The sequence below is a fragment of the Belonocnema kinseyi genome, chromosome 10 (genome assembly GCF_010883055.1).
Source record: "Belonocnema kinseyi isolate 2016_QV_RU_SX_M_011 chromosome 10, B_treatae_v1, whole genome shotgun sequence".
Lineage (NCBI taxonomy): Eukaryota > Metazoa > Arthropoda > Insecta > Hymenoptera > Cynipidae > Belonocnema > Belonocnema kinseyi.
The window spans coordinates 39,890,951-39,912,586 of record NC_046666.1 but is presented as its reverse complement, the minus strand read 5'-3'; the positions used below and the strand labels follow the sequence as shown (position 1 = coordinate 39,912,586).

General features: G+C 33.6%; 1 protein-coding gene across 2 annotated transcripts in view; it reads left to right on the top strand.

Annotated features, from left to right (window-relative positions):
- The window catches only part of LOC117181625 (mucin-17), a 336,845-nt gene that overhangs the window by 297,323 nt on the left and 17,886 nt on the right, over positions 1 to 21,636 (top strand). For both annotated transcript variants that reach the window (XM_033374498.1, XM_033374499.1), the window contains one exon: positions 14,090 to 18,140. In XM_033374498.1, the coding sequence (XP_033230389.1) occupies positions 14,108 to 18,140 (4,033 nt within the window). In that variant the 5' untranslated portion in view covers positions 14,090 to 14,107. The remainder of the gene's footprint in view (positions 1 to 14,089; positions 18,141 to 21,636) is intronic.

Below are 21,636 nucleotides of genomic sequence, written 5' to 3'. Positions count from 1 at the left end.
GCGTTGCCCTCTAGCATGCAAAAAATGTTGCCATGCATTTTTGGAGCACCGTAATGCCACACCTACTTTACCGCTTTGTGCATTCCGACTTAACAAGTGCGGGGCTCTTTGCTGTTTTATACGAAGCAACCGCCCTGTTGTGTGTAATCCCAGTTGAGAAACGTGTATAGTATATTATATGTATACGCAAAATATGCATATATGTTTTCTTAATATGAGCATTTACATTTACGTCGACATTTGCACCATCCTGGTGTCCTACTCGAACCACAGACCGCACGCGGTTCATTGCTTTGGATATGCTCATTGCTCACTGCTCAGCTTGCTCGCCGAAACCCCAGAAGAGAATTCCCGCAGTGAATTTATAGAAGGTTTAAACGTCGGCAACTATCAAAAGAGGGCTCACCAAAATGGATATTAAATTTTTATTTCGAGCGAATTTAATTACTCATATAATGCCACAACAATAAATACGTTTCTAATCGAATGAAAAATAGTATGCGCTAATCTAGTTGAGCGCATAAGAGTGTTACTTATATGCACGACTCTCTTTTCTACTCTTATTCTTCTATCTTTTGTAGCGCATGAGTGTCTCTTATGCACGCTTGTCATTTTCGTAATCTTCTTTTCGCAGCGCATACGAGTGTCTCTTACGCACCCTTGTCTCTTTCATACTCTCCTTCTCCCTTTTCTCCTTATTCTTTCTTTCGCAGCGCATAAGAGTGTCTATTATATTCGATTATCTACGTTGAACTCTTTTTCACCTTCTTCTTGTTCTCCTCTTTTTCGCAGCGCATAAGAATGTCTCTTTTCGTACTCACATTCTTCTCTTCTGTAGCGCATAATACTGCTTCTTCTCTTCTCATTCGCAGCGCATAAGACTGTTTCTTATATACGCTTGTCTCTTTTTTACTCTCCTTCTTCTCCTTCCTTTGGTAGCACATAAGCGTGTCTCTTATACTCGCGGGTTTCTTTCGTACTCTTCTTTTCCTTTTTTCTTTCGGAGCGCATAACAATTTTCGTTACCCAGGCTTGTCTCTTATGTACTCTTTTACCTCTCATCTCTTTCGCAGCGCATACGAGGGTCTCTTACGCACCCTTCTCTCCTTCGTACTCTCCTTCTTCTCCTTCACCTTCTCTCCATCGCAGCACATAAGAGTGTCTCTTATACTTGCTTATATCTGTTGTAACCTTTCCCTTCTTCTTGTACGCCTCTCTTTCGCAGCGTATAAGAGTCTCTTACGCAAAATTGTCTCCTTCGACTCGCCTTCTACTCTCTTTCGCAGCGCGTAAGATTCTTTCATATATACGCTTGTCTCTTTCTTACTCTCCTTCTCCTCTCTTTGGTAGATAGATAAACGTTTATTTTTCGGCCTTCTGGCCTTAAAAATATTGATCAGCTTACACTTCCATTTTTTACAGAATTTTCTTACAACCTCTTAAAAATTAACATCCGTCCACACCTTATATCTAATCCTCTCGCTTTTATAGCTTGGCCTTATCTACTATTTACAATATTCATATTCTTCTTACTTGGTTGTAAGATCAAATACTTTTTCTTAAATAATTTTTTTTAATTCATCGTTTTGGTTGAAAATTCAACTATTTCATTTAATTTTTTCTCATTGAAAATTAATTTTTTAACTGAGAACTTAACTATTCTATTTTGGATGAAAATGTATCGGTTCCAGTAGAAAATTCATCTAATTAGTCTAGAATCCACGGACTTTGTTAAAAAACATTTTTTCATTTTTTTCATGTTTTGTTAAATATTCATATCTTTGTTTAAAAATTGATCTATTTTGTTGAAAATTCCTGTTTTTCTTTCAAATGTATATATTTTGTTGAAAATTCAGCAACTCGATTGAAAGTTTAAATAATTTTTAGAGACTATTTCAACTAAGAACTTAATTTTTCAATTTGTAGATGAAAATTGACCTTTTCTAGTAGAAAATTTAACTATTTCATTAAAAATCCATATATATTGTTGAAGATTCGTCTGTTTTGCTAAAAAAAATTAATCTTCTTGGTTGAAATTCCAACTTTTTGATTAGAGATTAATTTTTCTGGTTGAAATTTTTACTGTTTTGTCAAAATTTCCTTTTTTTTATTGAAAAATAATTTTTTATTTGAGAATGTACCTAATTCCTATTTCAGTCGAAAATGCATTTAAATTGTAGAAACTTCGTCCTTTTTGATGGAAAATTAATCTCTTTTGTTGAAAATAATGTTCTTGCTCGGAAACTAATATTTTTTGTTAAAAAAGCATCTATTTTGTTGACATTCTAAAAGTTAAAAAATAAAGCTCTATATATCATATTAATATAATACTTGCAATCATTTTATTTTAAATAATTTATCCCCCTGTTTTCGCGAAAAATCGACCTATTTCCCCTAATTTAAGGGAATTTTGGGCTATGAAGTCCGCATTTTCCAAAATGTTAATGCTTTCATATGCCGTTATCACAAAGCGAAGAAAATTTACAGTTGAGATTGAAAGGTGAACACATAGGTATTGTGAATTCAAAATGTGGTGACAGGAAATTAAATGAAGGAACACATATACGTGCTCAAATACACAAATCGATCGTCCAACCTGCCGCGATATGCGACGTGCTACGTCCGAAATGACGTTTATAATCCACCGCAGAGGTTGTATGGAAAAAAACATCAGGCACCGTCGTAAACTCGAAAATAACGACAATATTGCACATTCCTGAACATCAGGGTTATAAATTTATCGTAATTTCAATTTTGCGGAGAATGTGCTTTTGTGGCATATTGCAATTCTTCTTTTTTTCTCTCCACTTCATGTTACATTTCATATTACAGTTTTAATCTGCTAATTTGAAAAATTGAAGTTACATATCTTCTTCATCAAAGTGGCCGCAAAACTTCATTTATGAAAGTCCCTTAAGTTTCTCTGGACCCTGATTTTTCCCTGACCAATTTTTTCATTTTCCCTGTCCATTAATAATCAAAGACCAGCAATTTTTCTTTTGTAAAATTTTCCACATGGGTTTTTTTAAAAACAGAATTTAAAAAATTCAAATAAAATTTCCCATTTATTTATTTCAACAACAAAAAAATACTGTTCTATCATAAAAGAAGAATTTTTAATAAAATAGTTGAATTTTTAGACAAAAAGATTACCTTTTAACAAAATAGTTTATATTTTAACAAAATTGTTCATTTTTCTACATTCACAGATCAATTTAAACCAAATAGTCGAATTTTCAACGAAAGAATTAATATCAAACAAAAAGATGATTTTTCAATCAAGAAGAATAATGTTGTACCAAAAAGACGAATTATCAACAAAATACAAGAATTTTCACACATGGAGTTGAATTTTTAACTAAAACAACAAAAATTTTCAACCAAAAATGGATAAATTAAATTTTCAGTAAAAAAATGAATTTTTAACGAACAAAAAAAGGCGTTTTCAACTATAGAGATACATTTTTGTCAACATAGTGCAATTTTTCACTAAAGATATGAATTTTCAACTATGTTAATGAACCTTCAATAAAAAATAATTCTTAACGTTGTAGTTAAATTTTTAGACAAAAAAGACTAATTTTCACCCAAAAAGACGAATTTTCTACAAGACAATTTAATTTTCTACTCACAAATATTACTTTTTCTACCAGAAAGACAAATTGTCAACAATACAGTTTGATTTTTGGCCATAAAGATGACCTTTTAATAAAACAGTTAAATTCTTACCAAAGTGATCAATTTTTCAACCTAGATGAATTTTCGACCGAATGGTCGGATTTTCAAACAAAACGGATTAAACTTCAACCAAGAGCAATGACATTTATAACCAAATAATTTAATCTTTTAGAAGACAGTTGAATTTTCAACAAAACAAGAATTTCGTTATAAAAGGACGAATTTTCTGTCCTAATAGAGTTTATTCAGACTTTTTTTCAGTCGTCTATTCAATAGTCGACTGGAAAAAAGTTGAACTTTCGATCGAAAAATATTTCTTTTTAAGCAAATACTTGAATTTTCAACAAACCAGTTTTAAATAAATAATTAAATATTTAATAAAATAGTCAATCTTTTTAACAAATAGTTCAATTTGCCACTAACAAATATGAGTTCTCCACCAAAAAGACGATTTATCAACCAAAAAGAATAATTTTCCACCAAAAAGACGAATTATTAACAAAATGCATGAATTGTTAAACAAATAGTTGACTTTTTAATTAAAAAGGATCAATTTCCATCTGACAATGGAAAAATTAAATCACATAGTTTAATTTTCCACCAACGAGATGAATTTTCAACTCAATTAATGATTTATCAATAAAAAATTAATTTTCAAATAATAATTTAACTTTCAACCTAGTAGTTGAATTTTCTAACCAAAAAGACGATTTTTCAACAAAATAATTAATTTTTAATCAAGCAGTTGGATTGCTAACGAAAAAAGAGGAAATTTCTACCAAGAAAATTACTTATATACAAAAAAGCCGAATTTTTAACTAAAAAGGAATAATTTTCAACCAAAAATGGAAGATTTTAAACTAAAATGATGACCCCTTAACAGCAACAAACATTTCAAAAAAGTGGTTTAATCTTCAACAAAGTAAGTAAAAAAGATTAATTCTCAACGAATAATCTAATAGTACATATTTCAATAAAAAATATATTAATTTAAAATAAAAACAATCAAATAAAACAAAAAAGTTGAATACTCAAAGCAAATTTATTTTCCACCAAACAGTACGTAACTGAAGTTTGCTACCTTCATAAACGAAAATAAATGTTTGTTTTTTATTTTCTATATAATTTTCAAAGTCCCTAGGTGTGTAAAACGTAGATATTAAGAATTGTTGGGATCAAACTAATTTTTGTTTTACCTGTCACCAGGTGATGAAAAAGTTGAATATTCTATCAAAAGAGTTGAAGTTTCCCTCCGAGAAGAGAAATTTTGAATTTCTAACAAAAATAAAAATAGAAGACCAATAAATAAATAACTAAGTTTTCCCCGACCATTAATATATAATCTTTTATGAAGGGAATAGAACAGTTTTGAATAAAAATTTTGTATCCTCGAAAGTTATTTAAAGTGCCTCTTATAGGAGTTTCCTGATTTTTGCCATATTTTTGCCAACATCTCTGACTTTACCTTGACCTGCGGCCACCCTGCATTAACAAATACAATATCTGATAACAATAAATTTCTCATAACTATTCATGAGAAATGTAGTTTTAGGATATAAGCAGTGAATATAACGAGATATAACGTAATCTTGTCATCTCCATAGTAATATTAATTCAGGAACGCGGAAGAGCTTGGAACCAGGAGCGTTAAGAATTCAGCAGGTCGCGTGAACTTTGAAGTGGAAGGTTGAAGATGGTGGTTGACTTTCATGAATTCCTATATCTGCTTAGACGTGCGCGTGGCGGAAACCACGGAAGGAGAAATTCCGCTAGACTAGATCATCTGACAAGATTTGTGAAGTTTCAGGAAGACCGAGACACAACCTCCTCCTCCTAGAGATGATGTCTCAAAGTTCAAAGTTGTGCCAACAACACAAGCTTCCATTATTCTAGCTATCGTTGCAAACGTTTCTCTTTTATCATTAGTAAACAATTATTTCTACAAATACTAGGTCTGTCCGTAAAATATCCGACTTTGTGGTGTTTCGCCAGAAATTGCTGAACAAGCTGCAATAAATGAGCGTGTTTCGCCAGAAATTGCGGGATAAGCTACAATGAATGAGCAGATTAGCAGTCGCGGGCCTGTAATCGAGGATCACTTTTTACTGAAGTAGGACCTATTTTAAATCGTCTAAACCACTTTCTTGAATTTTGAAAGTGAAGTTTCGTGGCAATCATCTAATAGGACAAGTTAAGTAGTCTCCTTGGTGAAACTTTATAAATTACTTCCTTAAAAAGCTTACCGTAAATACTTCGAGAATGAAAGAAAAATGAATAGGATCAAAGAACTTTTGATGTTCTTCAATTATCGAAGCGCATGGAAGAAGGAAAAAAGAAGCCAATGATATGCAAGTCAATTAGAGGGCTGGAACTTAGGAAATATTTGAAAAAAAGCAAGGAAAACCTCGGTTTGTGAACGTCAGACGAGGTTAAACTCGAGTTCCCTTTTACCAAATTGCTGTCGCTGCTTTGACCGCTTTGGCTCCTTTTATTTAATTTTACTTTCCATTCAAGTGATATATCACCTATGTTTTTTTTTCCGATTTTTATTTTTATTGTTATTCTGATATTGAGTTTTTATTCTGATTATGATACTTCATATAAAAATGGTCCCACTTATTTGGATCGAAAATTGGTTTTTATACCAATTTATTCTAGTCTGATTAAAGCCTGAACCTGACTCTCACTTCTAAAAGATAAACAACTTCCTAGGTCCAACAGAAAATTTGTTAGAAAACGTTCAATTTTCAGTAAAATACAACATTTTTCAAAAGAGAAGTTGAATTATGAACGAGAATAGTTCCATTTTTAAACAAAAAATGAATTTTTTACTGAAATGATGACTCTTAATCTGGATTAGTTTAATTTTCAATTAAAAAAAATTAATCATCAAATACAAAAAAAAAAAATTTTTAACAAAGGAGTTTGAACAAAAATGGAATAATTAAATTTTCTGTAAAAAATAATTCATTTTCAACGAAAGAATTAAGCTTTAAGAAAATAGTTCAACCAAGTAGTAGAATATTAAACCACATAATTGAAATGTCAATAAAAAAATGATAAATTTGAAATCAAATAATGGAATTTTCAGTTTAAAAAGCCTTGAACCAGAGAGATGAGTTTTAAACGAAAAAAAAAGGAATGCTAAACCAAAAATGCATTTGTTCATATTTTAACCAAAAATATTTTAATTTTAAGTTACAAGCAGATCATTTCAAGCTAAAAATACGAGTTTACAATCTGAGAAGGATTTTGAACAAAACAACATTTCATTCAAAAAAGAAAATGAATTTAAAACAAATAGTTGAACTTTCCCCTAAAAAATACGAGTTCTCAAAAAAAAAAAATGATTTATCAACCTAAAAAGAATAATTTTCTGCCAAAAATAAAAAATAAAACGAATTTTCAACAAAGTGCATACATTTTTAAACAAATAGTTGAATTTTTATTTAAAAGGATTTCAACTAAAAATATACAAGTTACATTATTAGTAAAAAATTAATTTTTTTAACTATAGAGTACAATTTTTAACCAAAGAGATGAATTTCTAATTCTAATGATGAATTTGCATCCAAAAAAGTCAATTTTTAACAAATTATTTAAACTTTTAACCAAAATGATCAATTTTCATCCAAAAAGACGAATTTTCTACGAAACAGATGAATTTTCAACACGGAAATATTACTTTTTAACCACGTAGTTTAATTTGCCACCAACGAGATGAATTTTTAACTAAATTAATGAATCTTCCATCAAAAAAATTAAAATTCACTTTAGAGATGAATTTTCAATAACAAAAAGATGAATTTTTAATTAAAAATATAATAGATGATATTTAAACCAAACAAAATTTCAATTTTAAATTTAAAACAGTTTATTTTAATCTAAAGAGACGAGTTTTCAATCTGAGTTGAATTAAAAAAAAAATGAGTCAAAAGAGAAATCAAATTTCAAAGATATTGTTGAATTTTTAACCATAAAATGCGAAATTTCCACCAAAAAGAGTGTTTTTCTAACAAGTTTTGAATTTTGAACAAATTAATTAAATTTCAAACCAAAAAAGAAGAATTCCCAAAAAAAATTTTGAAAGTAGACTTTTCAATCAAAAAGAATTAACTTTCAACCAAAAATAGTAGATTTTTCAACTAAGGAGATGAATTTTCTACCAAAATGATAAAGTTTTAAGCCTAAAAAAAGGATTTTTTTGGAAAAAAGTTGAATTTTCATCTGAAATGATTAATTTTCAACCAAAAGAAAAGGAATTTTTTACAAAGTAGTTTAATTAATTGCGAACAGAATATTTACTAGTTAATCAAATAAAATTCAATTTTAAATAAAAACAGATTAATTGTCAACCAAACAATTACGTTACACATCAATTACATCCATCCCAAATTGGGATGGATTTTTAACCAAGAAGATTTATTTTTTACCAAAAATGTGATCATTCAACAAAATACACGAATTTTTGAACAGAAAAGATCAATTTTTAGCTGAAAAAGGAATAGTTAAATTTACAGTAAAGAAAATAATTCTAAAATAAAACTAAAATCAACCAAATAGTTATTAAAAAAAAATAATAAAATTTTTATTCGATGAGATGAATTTTCAACAACAAAAGTTAAATTTAAACAAAGTAGTTCAACTTTCCAGCAAATAGGACGACCATCAAACATGGTGCGGTCTATGGAACCGCACGGCCACACTTGAAGCTTAAGATAGGAAAATTTGTAGAGGAACTATATGAATTTCCCGATGTTGTGGTGGAAAAAACATGATACTCGTCAGCGGATGTCACACGGCTGCTAATCACACCAGGTGACCCGAATCTGCCAAGTCCTGTGACACTTAAAAGGATTAAATGAACCGGGAGGAAACGTAATCAAACCCTGCTTTTCTCTCGGGGAGGAAACACCATACTGTGTACAATCCTGCAAGTGTCGCGCATGAAAACGACGAAACTCGTAGCAATATTATTCGGGAAATTACAGCAGAGCAGTTGAGGATGTATAAGGGTGGCCGCCGCAATAAAAGGGGATTAGGAAATGTTGCACATTTCTGCCATAAAAGGCGTCCTGTGTAAACGGATGAATAAAATCCCTCTCCATGTGAAAGCGAAACGAAAGAGGAGCTGACTTTCAATTTTACCCCCAACTTTTAAGCCCGAAATTATTAGACTTTTATAAACATCGCGTTTTTTAATTTCTGAAATGCTGCTTAACTGGGAGTAAGAAATGCAAACTATATATTTAGAGACTGCCCACTCTTTCCTCTATTTCCTTCTTTTCCCTTTTTTTTTAAATTCCCATTTTTCCGCTGTTTTCAAGAAATTTCCCCTTTTCTCGTTTTCTTCGCTTCAATGCGAACTGAATTAATAGAACCCAATAAGAAAGAAAAAAGAAAACATTCTATTGTTGAAAATTGAATTACTTTGTTGAAAACCCGTCTTTTCTGGTTGAAAATTAATCTTTCCTTATTGAAAATGAACTTTTTTGGCGAAGATTCAACTGTCTTCTAAAAAAATCGTTTTCTTTGGCTTGAAAATTAAACAATTTGGTTGAAAATTCGCCTGTTTCTATTTTACGTTAACAAAAAGTGCCTGAAGTTCTGAACGTTCAAAAGAACGAAATTTTTATTGACGGCTTTGCAAACAAGCAATACTGCTAAAATATTGACTCAATTTATATTGTAAAAAACAGATTACAAAATAAACTTCGAATTCATTATTTTAATTGTAGTTGGGACAATACTTTTTGATAAAATGAAAAAGGGAAAAAATGTGTCGTTCATTTGAAGGTCCTGAACTTCAGGTACATGTTAACAACTAGGTTGTAAATGCAACTATTTTTCGGATAATTATTTTTTTTTAATTCAACTATTTGGTTGATAATTTATCTTTCTTAGTTAAAAATGACCCTTTTGTTAAAAATTCAGCTGTTTTGGTTGATAATTCAAACGTTTTCTGAAAAATCATCGTTTCGATTAAAAGTTCAACTATTTGATTGTTAATTCAACTGTTTGTTTGGGAATGAATTAGTTTTTTTTTAAATTTAACTATAGTGAAACTCTTCTATAGCGCCGATTTTGGGGCTAGCTTTTGTTACACCTACTTGCGGCGCAGCGTCGATTCTCGGGAGGGCTATAGAAGAGAGGGCTATTGAAGGGTTTCACTGTATTTGGTTGGAAATTCATCTTTCTTGGTAGAAAGTTATCTTTTTTGTTGAAAATTCACTATTTCAGAGTAAAAACTGAACTTGCTTCTAAAATGTTCACCTTTTTTATTCAAAGTACAGCAATTATATAATAAATGCAACTTTTAGGATAAACTTTATTATTTTTTTAATTCAACTATTTGGCAGAAATATTTTTTTGTTTGTTGAAAGATACCTTTTATGTGAAAAAATTACTTTTTTCTCGTTTTTTTGCTTCAATCCGAACTGAATCAATAGAACCCAATGAAAAGAAAAGAAAGCAAAAAATCAAGTATTTTGTTGAAAATTGGTTTGTTCTGATTGAAAATTTAACAATTTGATTGTAAATGCAACTGTTTGGTTGGAAATTTGTGTTTTTTGGTTGAAAGATACCTTTTTCGTAGAAAAATCATCTTTTCAAGTTGATAATTGAACTGTTTTGTAGAAACTTCGTTTTTTTTGGCTTAAGACTTCAAAAATTCTTTGCATCATATGTTTCTGGGTTGAAGAAAAACTTTCTTTAAAGATTTAACTGAATTAAAAAAAAAATCCTCTTCATGGCTTGAAAACTGAACTATTTTGTTGAAAATTCAACTATTTTTGTTAAATATTCGTCTCTTTTGATTTAAGGGTCAAATATTTTGTTGGTAATATTTAGTTGAAAATTATTATTTTGTTTGTTAAAAATAGAAGTGTTTGAATAATTCATCTTTTTTTATTGCAAATTATCTATCTGTTAAAAATGTGTCTTTTATCTTTAAAAGTTAACTGTTTCTATAAACTATTCAACTTTTTAACTTCATATATCAACTCTTTTGTTTCAAATTTGTCTTTGGATTGAAAATTCATCTGATTTGGTAGAAAGTGCAGTATATTTCGACTCATGGAAAATCAAATTGAACAAAATGGGATTTTTTGAAGTTGTGGCGAACCATTTTCTGGACAAATTGAGACATTTTTAAATAAAATTACTTAATTTTTAAACATTTTATCAGAAGTAATATGAAAAAAAGTTTTAGATTCAACTTCACTATATAAAATAGAAAAATTTCAGTTTTTATCGCTTTCCAAAAATTCTATGCAACTTTAGACGCATTCTTACACTTGGAAATATTTTTGATGGAAGAATTAAAGTTTCAAATATTTAAAAAATGAGAAGAATTGGAAATTTAAAACTTTCTCAATTAAAAAAAAATCGAGATTGAAACGTTTTTTTTTTAATTCAAAAAAATCGAAGTTTAAACGTCTGTAGAAATTCTCCCAACATTAGACATGTTGTTGTAGTTTAAAATTAATTTAAATTAAGACAGTTGAAGGACTTGACTCAATTATGAAAAGATTTCCAACTTCAATCTTAACGCTTTTGAAAAAATCATGAAACAATTCAATGCTTCCAATTCTATAATTGTTCTCACTTACATTGTTCAAAGTTTTTAGACTTGTGAAGATTTTAAGTCCTTTATTTTTTTTTGAAGTTCAAAAAGAGGCTAGAGAGGGTTGAAAACTTTCTAGAAAATGTACTACAAAGATTTCTTCACTAAATGTGGTGTGATGTCAAGAGTGTAATTTAAGCCAATACTTCGAAAAACACATTTTGTATTTTGTGAAATGCAAACAATGGAAAATCTACTGTCAAAACCATTAGATGAAACGGAGTTGTAAGATTACTGGAGGTTATATAAGAAATAACGAACCGTTATGACTGAAACAGGACAGACTGCTTGCTATTTTCTGCTCTTCTCATTCCACCTTTCTCTCCATCTTTCTCTCTCTTTCCTCTCTCGTTTGCACCCGCGAAGTTGAGATTCTGCACGGTCTGTCAGCTGCGGTCGAGGAGAAAAACCAGACCTCTAATCTTCCCAAGGCTTCCCATCTTTGCCACTTTAATGCCGTCAAACTGGAATATAATCATTTGTTTGTCATAAGAAGATTAAGAATTCAAGAACTGAAAATATCCTAGAAAGTAGACTAAAGCTTTCTTCTTTAACAGTTGTCCAACAACCAAAAAAATCATTTCGCTTGATTGAACATGCGCACTTGCGTGTCCTTCCACATTCACTTATTCATATGGCAGCTGCAATTGCATGCTCAAATGAATCATGGCTTCCAAGGACTTATAAAAGCACTCGTATTTATTTCACATTCCTATAAGGAATATGGAACAATACCTAAATTATCTCATTTTTCTTCAATCAATTAAAATAACTAGAAAAACGGTAGGTAAGTAAGTAGGACTGGGAAAGCTTCTTTTAACCATAGTTTCCTCGGAACAAATTGGAGAACGATCCACTTTGGAAGTAGAACCTTTTTTATCTTTTGCTTCCTCGTCTACCTCGACTCTCGCCAACCTGCTCGTTTACCTTCCTGAGTCTGGCTTCCCTGTGACCTGGTTATGTCCTAAGTCTGAAACTCTATCATATCTTTTGTGTCAAAACATACAAATTTCTCTTGCTATTCATGGTTCCTACTATGGATTCATGGTCTTTATTATATTAGCTGATTCTTATTGATTAAATTGGTCACGAAATCTTCGAATAGAAATAAGTCTGATTTTCCGAACATGAAAAAAGATGAAAAGAATAGGGAGGTCGTGTTTGATCGAAGTATTTAATTCCCTGATAAATCTCTACCTAGGAGGGTTGAAAGCTTGCGAACTGAGTTAGAGGGTAGTAGACACTGTAAGGGGACGCGGATAAACCTTTGCTGAGCCAGCGCAGCATAGCGGTTAGAGAACCTTCCTATCAATAAAATCAACGTCATAAAAGGTCTAATTTAGACTGGGTTGTTACATCATTATTCTTCTTTTTTTATCTTCTTTCTTAGAATGAAGACATTCTTCAAAAGAGTTATACAAGAATCTTCGAACTGACCCTATTTTGGTTCTTCGCCTATAAGTGATAATTACACTTACTCAGAACATACAATCACTTCCTGGGAATGATTATAACTTCTTGGTGATTATTATTTCTCCCCTAAATTGACTCTCTTAACTGCTTCCAAGATTGTGCGAATTGATTAACGAGCTAAGAAGTCATTTGGTATGACTTAACTGAAGGGGAAGAAACAGACGATCTAACACGAGGACGTGAAATTTATACTGCCGTATGGAGACAGGACTTAAAGTGCAAATCTTGAGAAATGCGAGGAAACTTTCTTTGAACGAGTTTCACGAGGAGGTTTCCGTTTACTATTTTCAAGTCCTACTGATGGTGGGTCAGCAGTGAATAAATCTTATTCGGAATTTGCATTTTGTCTTGGAAACTTAAACTTTCTAGAGGAAAAATGTCAGGGTGGCTGTGCCAAAAGAAATTTAATTTATTTAGAACTCTTGTAATTAGAAACTGACCCCTTTAATGTTACTAACGTAAATGACTTTTCCCTAATATCAATTTATAAATCGGAAAATTGTTTTATCAACTTTCGGAGGAATCGAATCTCAATATTTTCAAGATTTTCAAGCTCGATGGCCTGTCAACTATTTTGCTGGATCAAAGACAAGGATGTTTAACCAGTTAGGGTAAAAGAGCTGGGGTAGACAAACGAGGCAACTCCGACAAGTTGCACAGTTTGTGGGGGTGCGCCATATCGATTCTCACCTCTTGCCGGCACACAGTCTTCTCTTACAAACCAATGGCTTCTCGTGTTATACGCTTATAGCTTTTAGATATACTATATCTGCTGAGCCTTCTTTACCCATCTGAGTTCTGTCTTGTTCGACTGGGACGTCTCAATGAGGCGATCGCTGCTATGTCGTCATCCAACGGTAATAGAACGTGTCTCGCGTCCCGATGGATAACATCGGCGGGAGTTACGGCTTCGCAGTCGATGACGCGTTTCGCTTTCCAATCACACTACCAGTCTGCCACTGCACCGCTTCCGAACGGAAATTGTAAAAGGTTGTGTCGCACCGAGTCAACGTTTCGATACTTTGCCATTTTCAAATTCCTTGTCTAATGCTTCCCGTTTGAAACATATGTATATTAAAACTGGTTTATCAATCGAGAAGATAAACATCACTTTCAGGAGAATTCTCGTTAGAGCAGTTAGAGATGGATTAACTGAGACCCTAAATGCTTCTTTTAATTACATGCATCATTTTAAGAGATTAGTCTACTTCAGATAATGAGAGGTATTTTCAAAATTGTGTAGATGGCCCTTCATATTTTTTATGAAGAACTGAAAATTCAATTGTCTGTAAAGCATTTTTTTTATAATTTCAGATTAGCAGTCAGTGTGACATGGATGTGAGCTACACGAACGTGTTGGAGGTCTCTCGCCAGTACTTCCAGGGACTGCCCGTACCGAGTACGGCAGATGCTACCTTGACGGAGAATGTTACAACCTCGACATCAACGTCCTTCGACAATGGAACGTCAACAACATACTCATCCACCACGACGCCTTCGGTGGCATCGACACCCGCGACTAACAATATCAGTGAAAATCAGAGATACTCGGAATCAAAACTTGATGAGACAGGGTCGTCTAGTTCCTATTGGAATCCACCCGGTCCGAATGAGTTGCGACCAGTCGAACCTTATCCTCCTCAGCTCACCAGAGTTGAAGTACCAGATACCAGGCCTGAAGATTCTGCCATGGAGCCAGGACACGGGTCCTCCACTTTAACCGAAATGCAACCGTCAAAACCACGATCGACGGAGCAGAAGCAAGAACCTTCGTCGACGGTTCAACCTAGTGAACACCCTATACTCTCACCACAGTTGCATCAAATGCAGCCGCCAAATTCACATTCTCCAGCGCCTGTCTATCAACAGTTGAGTAGTGTCACCAGGACACCATATTCTTCTGCCGAGTCGCTTACATCGCATACAACTTATCAGGGAGAAAGAGCATCGCCAAGTGCATCTATCGTGGCCCAAAGGGTTCAGTACTATCCGCGGTACCATCACCCAGATATTAGGAAAAGCGCACCTGTGCCCTTTTCCCAGAGCTCAATGTACCAGCCCAACAACGTCCCGCCATCAGCCTCGCCGTCAGGCACTGTACCGATAAGACCTGCTTCCGCCGAACAAGGAAACTCCGTCTCGATTCCACCCTCGAGTCATCATCAACAAGATCAGCAACGAGTTCCTACAGCCTATTCGCCAGCGCAGAGCCTTGTAGGAGGATCATCTGTTTACGGAACATCACCGCAGAATCATCATCCCCCCACCTACCTCGGCGCTCAGCGTCGAATCGGATCATCCAATCTTACTGGCTTAGGAGTCCAGCATTCCGACGGACATTCCTCCTCTTCGTCCAGCTCGTCCGTAAATCCATGCAGTCCACGACTTGGCTCTAGTAGTACCACTGCTGGTAGTTCAAGTCACATTCCTTCGCCATACAATATGCCGGCGCACATTCCGTCACCGCATCTACCATCAGGCTCATCATCAGCTTCGACGTCACTGCCTCCTCATCAACATCCTAGTCGAAACGTGCCTAGTTCGCACACACTTATCTCTAATACGTATCCGGGCCGAACGGTGCTCACCTCATCGGGGAATCAACAGATGGGTCATCCGCAAAGTTCGACGGGATATCATCCAATTCCCTCACCACACGAACTCGGCCAACATACATCACCGTCGCCTCAGAGACAGTCACCACATGTTTCTCTGCATAATCCTCACGCATCTCCTCATCATACTCCCTCGCCACACAATAATTACCATCAACCTCATTCGCCGCCCTACCCACCACCTCCATCAAGATCGACACCTCAGTCCTACAGCAGTGTTCCTCCTACTTCGCAACAGTATCAAGTCGCACCCAGATTCTCGAACCCTTACCACTCAACGCCTCAGTCTTCGCACCATTCCTTTCAGAAGAGTCCCCAACCGCCGCACTCGAGTTATTATCCGCAGCCTGGAAGACCTCACTACCCGCAACACATAGGAGTTCCTGCACAAACCTCGCTCGCTTGTTCAACACCAGGAAGCAATGGAGCAGTCTACCAGAGTTCGCAAGTCAAACCTGTCACCTACAATGGAGCTGACACCAAGAAAGGCCCAGCTGATGTGACAACCTACGGTTCCTACCGCCCGCCTCCGGCTCCTATTCAACGAACTGCAAATACGCACAACCTGCCGCCTATTGCATCTCTCTCCTTTCCGAATAGAAACTCTAGGGAACCACTTGCGAAATCTCAAGCGGTTCAGCGACAACGAACGCATTCCATGAGCACCGTTACCAAGGCTCCCTTGTCACAAACTGGACCATCGATGGTAGCTCCTCGTAGAGTTGCCGACTATCCTGTTAATCATGCGCCGATGAGTCATGCACTACCGATCAACGGAAGGATAACGACTGTACCGAGTTCCTCCTACAGCAGGTACAATCAACAAGGAGGATATCCACCTTATGCAACGACTGTCGCACCAAGCCATTACGGCAGCAACTCTTCCAGTAGCACAACAGTCACGTCGGTCAGTCTTCCTACCAGACCCACCGTTCCAACTCAAGCTAACCATCAGTATCCGACAGCTGATCCGAGTCGACCCACAGCGCCTTACTCCGGCGTTACTCGAGCGCCGGAGAATTACGGTTTCAAAGAATACTATCCAAATTCTTCGACTTACTCAAGTAATTCTGCTGCTCCTACGCCAGCAGCAGCACCAGCACCACCACCTCCACCACCACAGAGCAATGGTCTGCCCGTCAGAAAAAGAGAATCTCCTCTCGATTTGTCTGTGAAAACTGTCAAAACATCTGCAGATTCCACCGCTCAAGATGACGAAGCTGGCAATATGGATAGACATGTCAGTAGTAGCAACTCTGTCTCTTCCAGGAGTAGCAGTGGGAGCAGGAATATGCTCCCTCCTGCACAACCACCACCTGCTAGCTTATTCACATTTGACGCAAGGAGTACCAATGGAGCGAGAAGCTCCAGTGTAAGTAGCGTCAGGGCCTCGACGCCTCACACAGTTTGTGCGCCGAAAGTAGAATTCTATCCAAATTTCAATACAGCACCCATGCGGCAACACACCCAGAGTCGTGAGAACTCATTAAGAAGAAGTTCGGCACAGCAGCTCTATGCGCCACCCCAGCAAAGTACAATTTCTTTGCCACATATGTCCACTTTCAAGAAGAGCTCATTGCCCTCGACACCTCTTTATGATGGCAAGTCCATGCCTCAGTCTCCTTACCATCCAAACGATCCTTCCTTGGCGAGAACATCGAGATATCCATCTGTAATTGACCCAGCCAGAACTACACATGCACTGCCTCATCAAGAGACTTCCGACCCAAACAAGTATTATCTCGACAGTAGAAACAAGTTCACTCCGCCCGCGAATCAAGCAACAGAGAAACTTCCAATGAAAAGACCGTCGGAAGCAACTTACAGCGGCGCTTCTCCTAACAAACAGCCTAGAGTGGACGCGTGGCGCATGGCTATAGATGAACAGATTCAGCAGAAACTCTCATCTGCGCGTGCACTTCTTGACCAACAGAAGAGACAGGAAACGAATCTACCACCTCCTTTGCCTAACGGTTCGATGGTTGCGCCTGGTGCTTACGACCAGAGGACCGATATACGTTACTCGTCAGAACCGGCGAGATATCAAGCATACTGTGATAAAAAAAGCTACCAGGATCTAAAAGTCCCACGTAGTTCGCCCGCCTACATGCAACCGATCTCGAAGCCATCAAATGTCCACTCCATGCCTCAACCGTCCGGAAGCCAAATGAGCTACCACGGTTATCGGCCTGGACAAAGGATGCCTTATGGTAGTGGCGTCGGTCAACCTGGAGGTCAACCGAGCAATACTGGTGCTGATAAGAGGGTGCTTAGTCTCCTCAGGAATAGCCTCGAGAACAAACAACAACGGGAAGAGCAGATGAACAGTCAGCAACCCATTCTTGTCAATCATAGTCAACAGAGCTTCCAGAATAAGGTCGTTACACCAGTCGAGCCAAAAACGAACATCGGGAGACATAACCTCTCGCCGTTCACGGCAGCAAGTCTCTTGGAGCGTAACAGCAATACACCTCCCCATTATAAGTTCCACGTGCCAAAAGCTGTGGATTCGATCACTCAGGATGGCCCTCGCGGCATGTACGGATCGAGGATGAATATATCAGCGACACTACCTGGAAAGGAGTCTCTATTAAATCCGCGTGGAATGGATAATCAGATGCTTCGGGAGAAGGATGATGGGTTGGCTGCCAAGTTCAGGACCAAGGGCGAATTGAAGCAGGTTGGAACGGGACAGTTTGCCTCGAAACCACCAGCGTTGTTGGCGCAAGAAACAACAGCGATTTCTAAAGGTAAGCGGCGACTCTTTAAATATTCACTCATTCTTAGGGTCATACCCTAGTTTAGAAACATCACAGGGTGTCTAGCCTATCTGGGAAACCTGGAATTCTCAGGGAATTTTTATATGTCTAAAAAAAACATGAAAATATCAGGGAATTTTTTGAAGCCAGAGAATTTTTTCTGAAGCGTGCTTCATTTTTTTTAAATGGTAAAATTCAATTTTTCCTGAAAAATGATCATGTCCATCGCTGCACTGGGAATCTTTTTCCAGAAATACACGCTATCGCAAGCCAGGTGTTACATTTATGACGCGAGTAAATTTAAAGGATATTTATGTTTAAATTCTTTATTTCGATTCCCTTTCAGAAAAAATCTAATTTGATAATTTATTGCAATTTATTTTTCATCTCGTCTGAAAAAGATGTTCAAATTTTCTTGATGGTAACTATCTCCGTTGATGATCTAGACTCCTTCAGATATTAAATTGAATAACTTCTTGTCTAAAAAAGATGTTAACAATTTTCTGTTATTTGAACAGTTAAGTGTACAATCAATACGTACAATCAATCTCAAAAGTTGCCTATCTTTAAAATGATTTATAAAATCTACAAAAAAGATCTATACTACATACAAATCTACATACAAAAAAGATCTATTATTAATCTATAAATCTTGATGAAGACTTCCAAGCGCAATTCAGGAAATAATAGTTTAAGATAAAATTGTTTATTTAACAGTAGTTATTTAAAAGTTTAGTTTTTTCTTTCTCTTCAGTGAAGAGTTACAATTATTATTTAACCCCAATGATCAAGGTCACATTTTATTCTTCTAAGGACTCTCTAAATTTCTATTTGGGTTGATTTTATTTTTTTTAAATTACTTTAGAAATCATGCAGTTATTATTGTTATAAACAATCATAACTTAAATTTTAATTAATGACTCCCAAATAGAATTGTAGAGAATCCTTGAAAGAATAAAATGAGACCTTAATCATTAGGATTAAACAAAAATTGTAACTTTTTCTTAAAGAAAAAGAGAAAACTAGACCTTTAAATAACTACTATTAAATAAACAATTTTGACCTGAATTATTTTTTTTGACGTGTGCTTAGAAGCCTCCATTTAGATTTACAAAAATTATTAATAGATTTTTTTTTCGATTTTATAAATCATTTTAAAGATGGGTTGAAAATTCCTTCTTTTTGGATAAATTCTAATGTTTTTGATTAGAATTTAAATCTTTTTTTGGTTGAAATATCAACTACTACATATTTCGTTTTGAATTAATGTTTTTCTAATGAAGATTTAATTGCTTAGTTGAGAGTTTCTCTTTTGTTAAAAATTCACTTTTTGTTGCTGTTAAAGATTCATCATTTTTAATGATAATTAATTTCCTTCATTAAAAAATCATCTATTTTGTTGAAAACTGGTTTTTTCTTTGGTAGAAAATTAATTTTTTACTAAAAATTTAGCTATTTAATACTTGGTTGGAAAATTATCTTTTTTAGTTGAAAGTTTTGACTATTTTGGTCAAAATTAATGTTTTGGGTTGAAAATTATTCTTTTTGTTTGAAAGTTGATGATTATAGTTAAAGACTCATAATGTTAGTTGAAAAATCATGTTCTAGGTTTTAAATTTAACTATTTCAGTTGTATATTTATAATTTTCTTTGAAAATTTATCACTTTTTTTGAAAATGTAACTATTTTTTGGAAAATTAATTTTTTTGCATATTGGTTTTTTTTACCGGAAAATGAAACTATGCTAATTGAAAATTACGTACTTTTAGTTGAAAATTCATCTCTTTGATTCAACATTAATTCTTAACTGAAAAATTAACTTCCATTGTTCGTGGACAATTTATCATTTTAATTGTAATTTCATCTTCTTTGGTAAAAATTTATCCTCTTGGTCCAAAAATCAACTATTCCGGTTAAAGATTGATTATGTCAGCTGAAAATTCATATTTTTTGTTTAAAATTCAACTATTTCATTGTTGGTTGAAAATTAATCTTTTTCAGTTAAAAAATATCATATTTTATTGAATTTTTTTTTGTAGTTGATAATTCAAATATTTCGTTAAAAAATCGTTTTTGTAATAGAAAATTAATCTTTTTAGTTGAAAATACAAGTATTTTGGTTAAATAATCATCAGTTTAGTTCTACATTAATCATTTTGGTTCAAAATAAAAGTACTTCGTTGAAAGTTAAAATAATTTTTTTAATTTAAAATTTAACTATTCTATTTTTAATCAAAAACTGATATTTTTAATTCAAAAATGATGCTATTTGTATGAAAATTGATCGTTTTTAGTTGACCATTCAACTTTTTGGATTAAGAATTAATTTTTTTTTTTTGAAAAGAACGACTTTTTGGTAAAAAATTATTCTTTGTGGTAGAAAATTTATATATTTTTTTAAAAACTCAAGTATTTCAGTGAAATATTCGTCATTTTAGTTGGAAATTATTATTTTTGGTTGAAAATAAAACTGCTTAGTTCACAGTTAAATTGAATTTGTTTCAAAAGAAAATATGTTTTTTTTCAGCAGAAAATTAATTTTTCTCAACTGGAAATTTAACTATACTAATTTTGGTTAAAAACTGTTTGAGAATTAATGTAATTTTTTTAGAAATTGACATTTTGGTAGAAAATAATCTTTTTGGTTGATTAATTTCACCCAAATATGCACTAAATTTTAAGTATAAGTAGATTAAATAAAAATTGGTTTCAATTATTATTCAAATTCGTAGACTTTAGACAGAAAAAAAACATGATTCATTATTCATAATTTTCAATCCTAAACATTAACTTCTACCAAAAAAGTCAAAACTTTCAACTAAAAGAGATAATTTTCCAACTAAATATTGAATAGGTCATTTTTCAATTAAGGAAATTAATTATCATTAAAAATGATTAATCTTTAACAGCAACAAAAAGTGAATTTTTAACAAAAGAGAAACTCTCAAGTAAGCAATTAAATCTTCATTAGAAAAACATTAATTCAAAACGAAATATGTAGTAGTTGATATTTCAATCCAAAAAAATTGAAATATTTAATCAAAAACATTAGAATTCATCCAAGAAGAACGAATTTTCAACCCATCTTTAAAATGATTTATATAATCGAAAAAAAATCTATTAATCATTTTTGTAAATCTAGATGGAGGCTTCTAAGCACAAGTCAGAAAAAAATAATTCAGGTCAAAATTGTTTATTTAACAGTAGTTATTTAAAGGTCTAGTTTTCTCTTTTTCTTTCAGAAAAAGTTCAATTTTTATTTAATCCTAATGATTAAGGCCTTATTTTATAATAAAATAATTTTGCAAAACTGTATACATATCAGTGTTGGGTAAATTACTTTTTTTTAGTAACCAGTTAAAGTTACGTTACTTAACGAAAAAAGTAACTAGTTACAGTTACTAGATAAAGTAAGTTCAAGTTACCTAAAAATTTACTTTTTTCTCTTCCTTAATTTTTAATTTAAAAATAAAAATAATTAAATTAA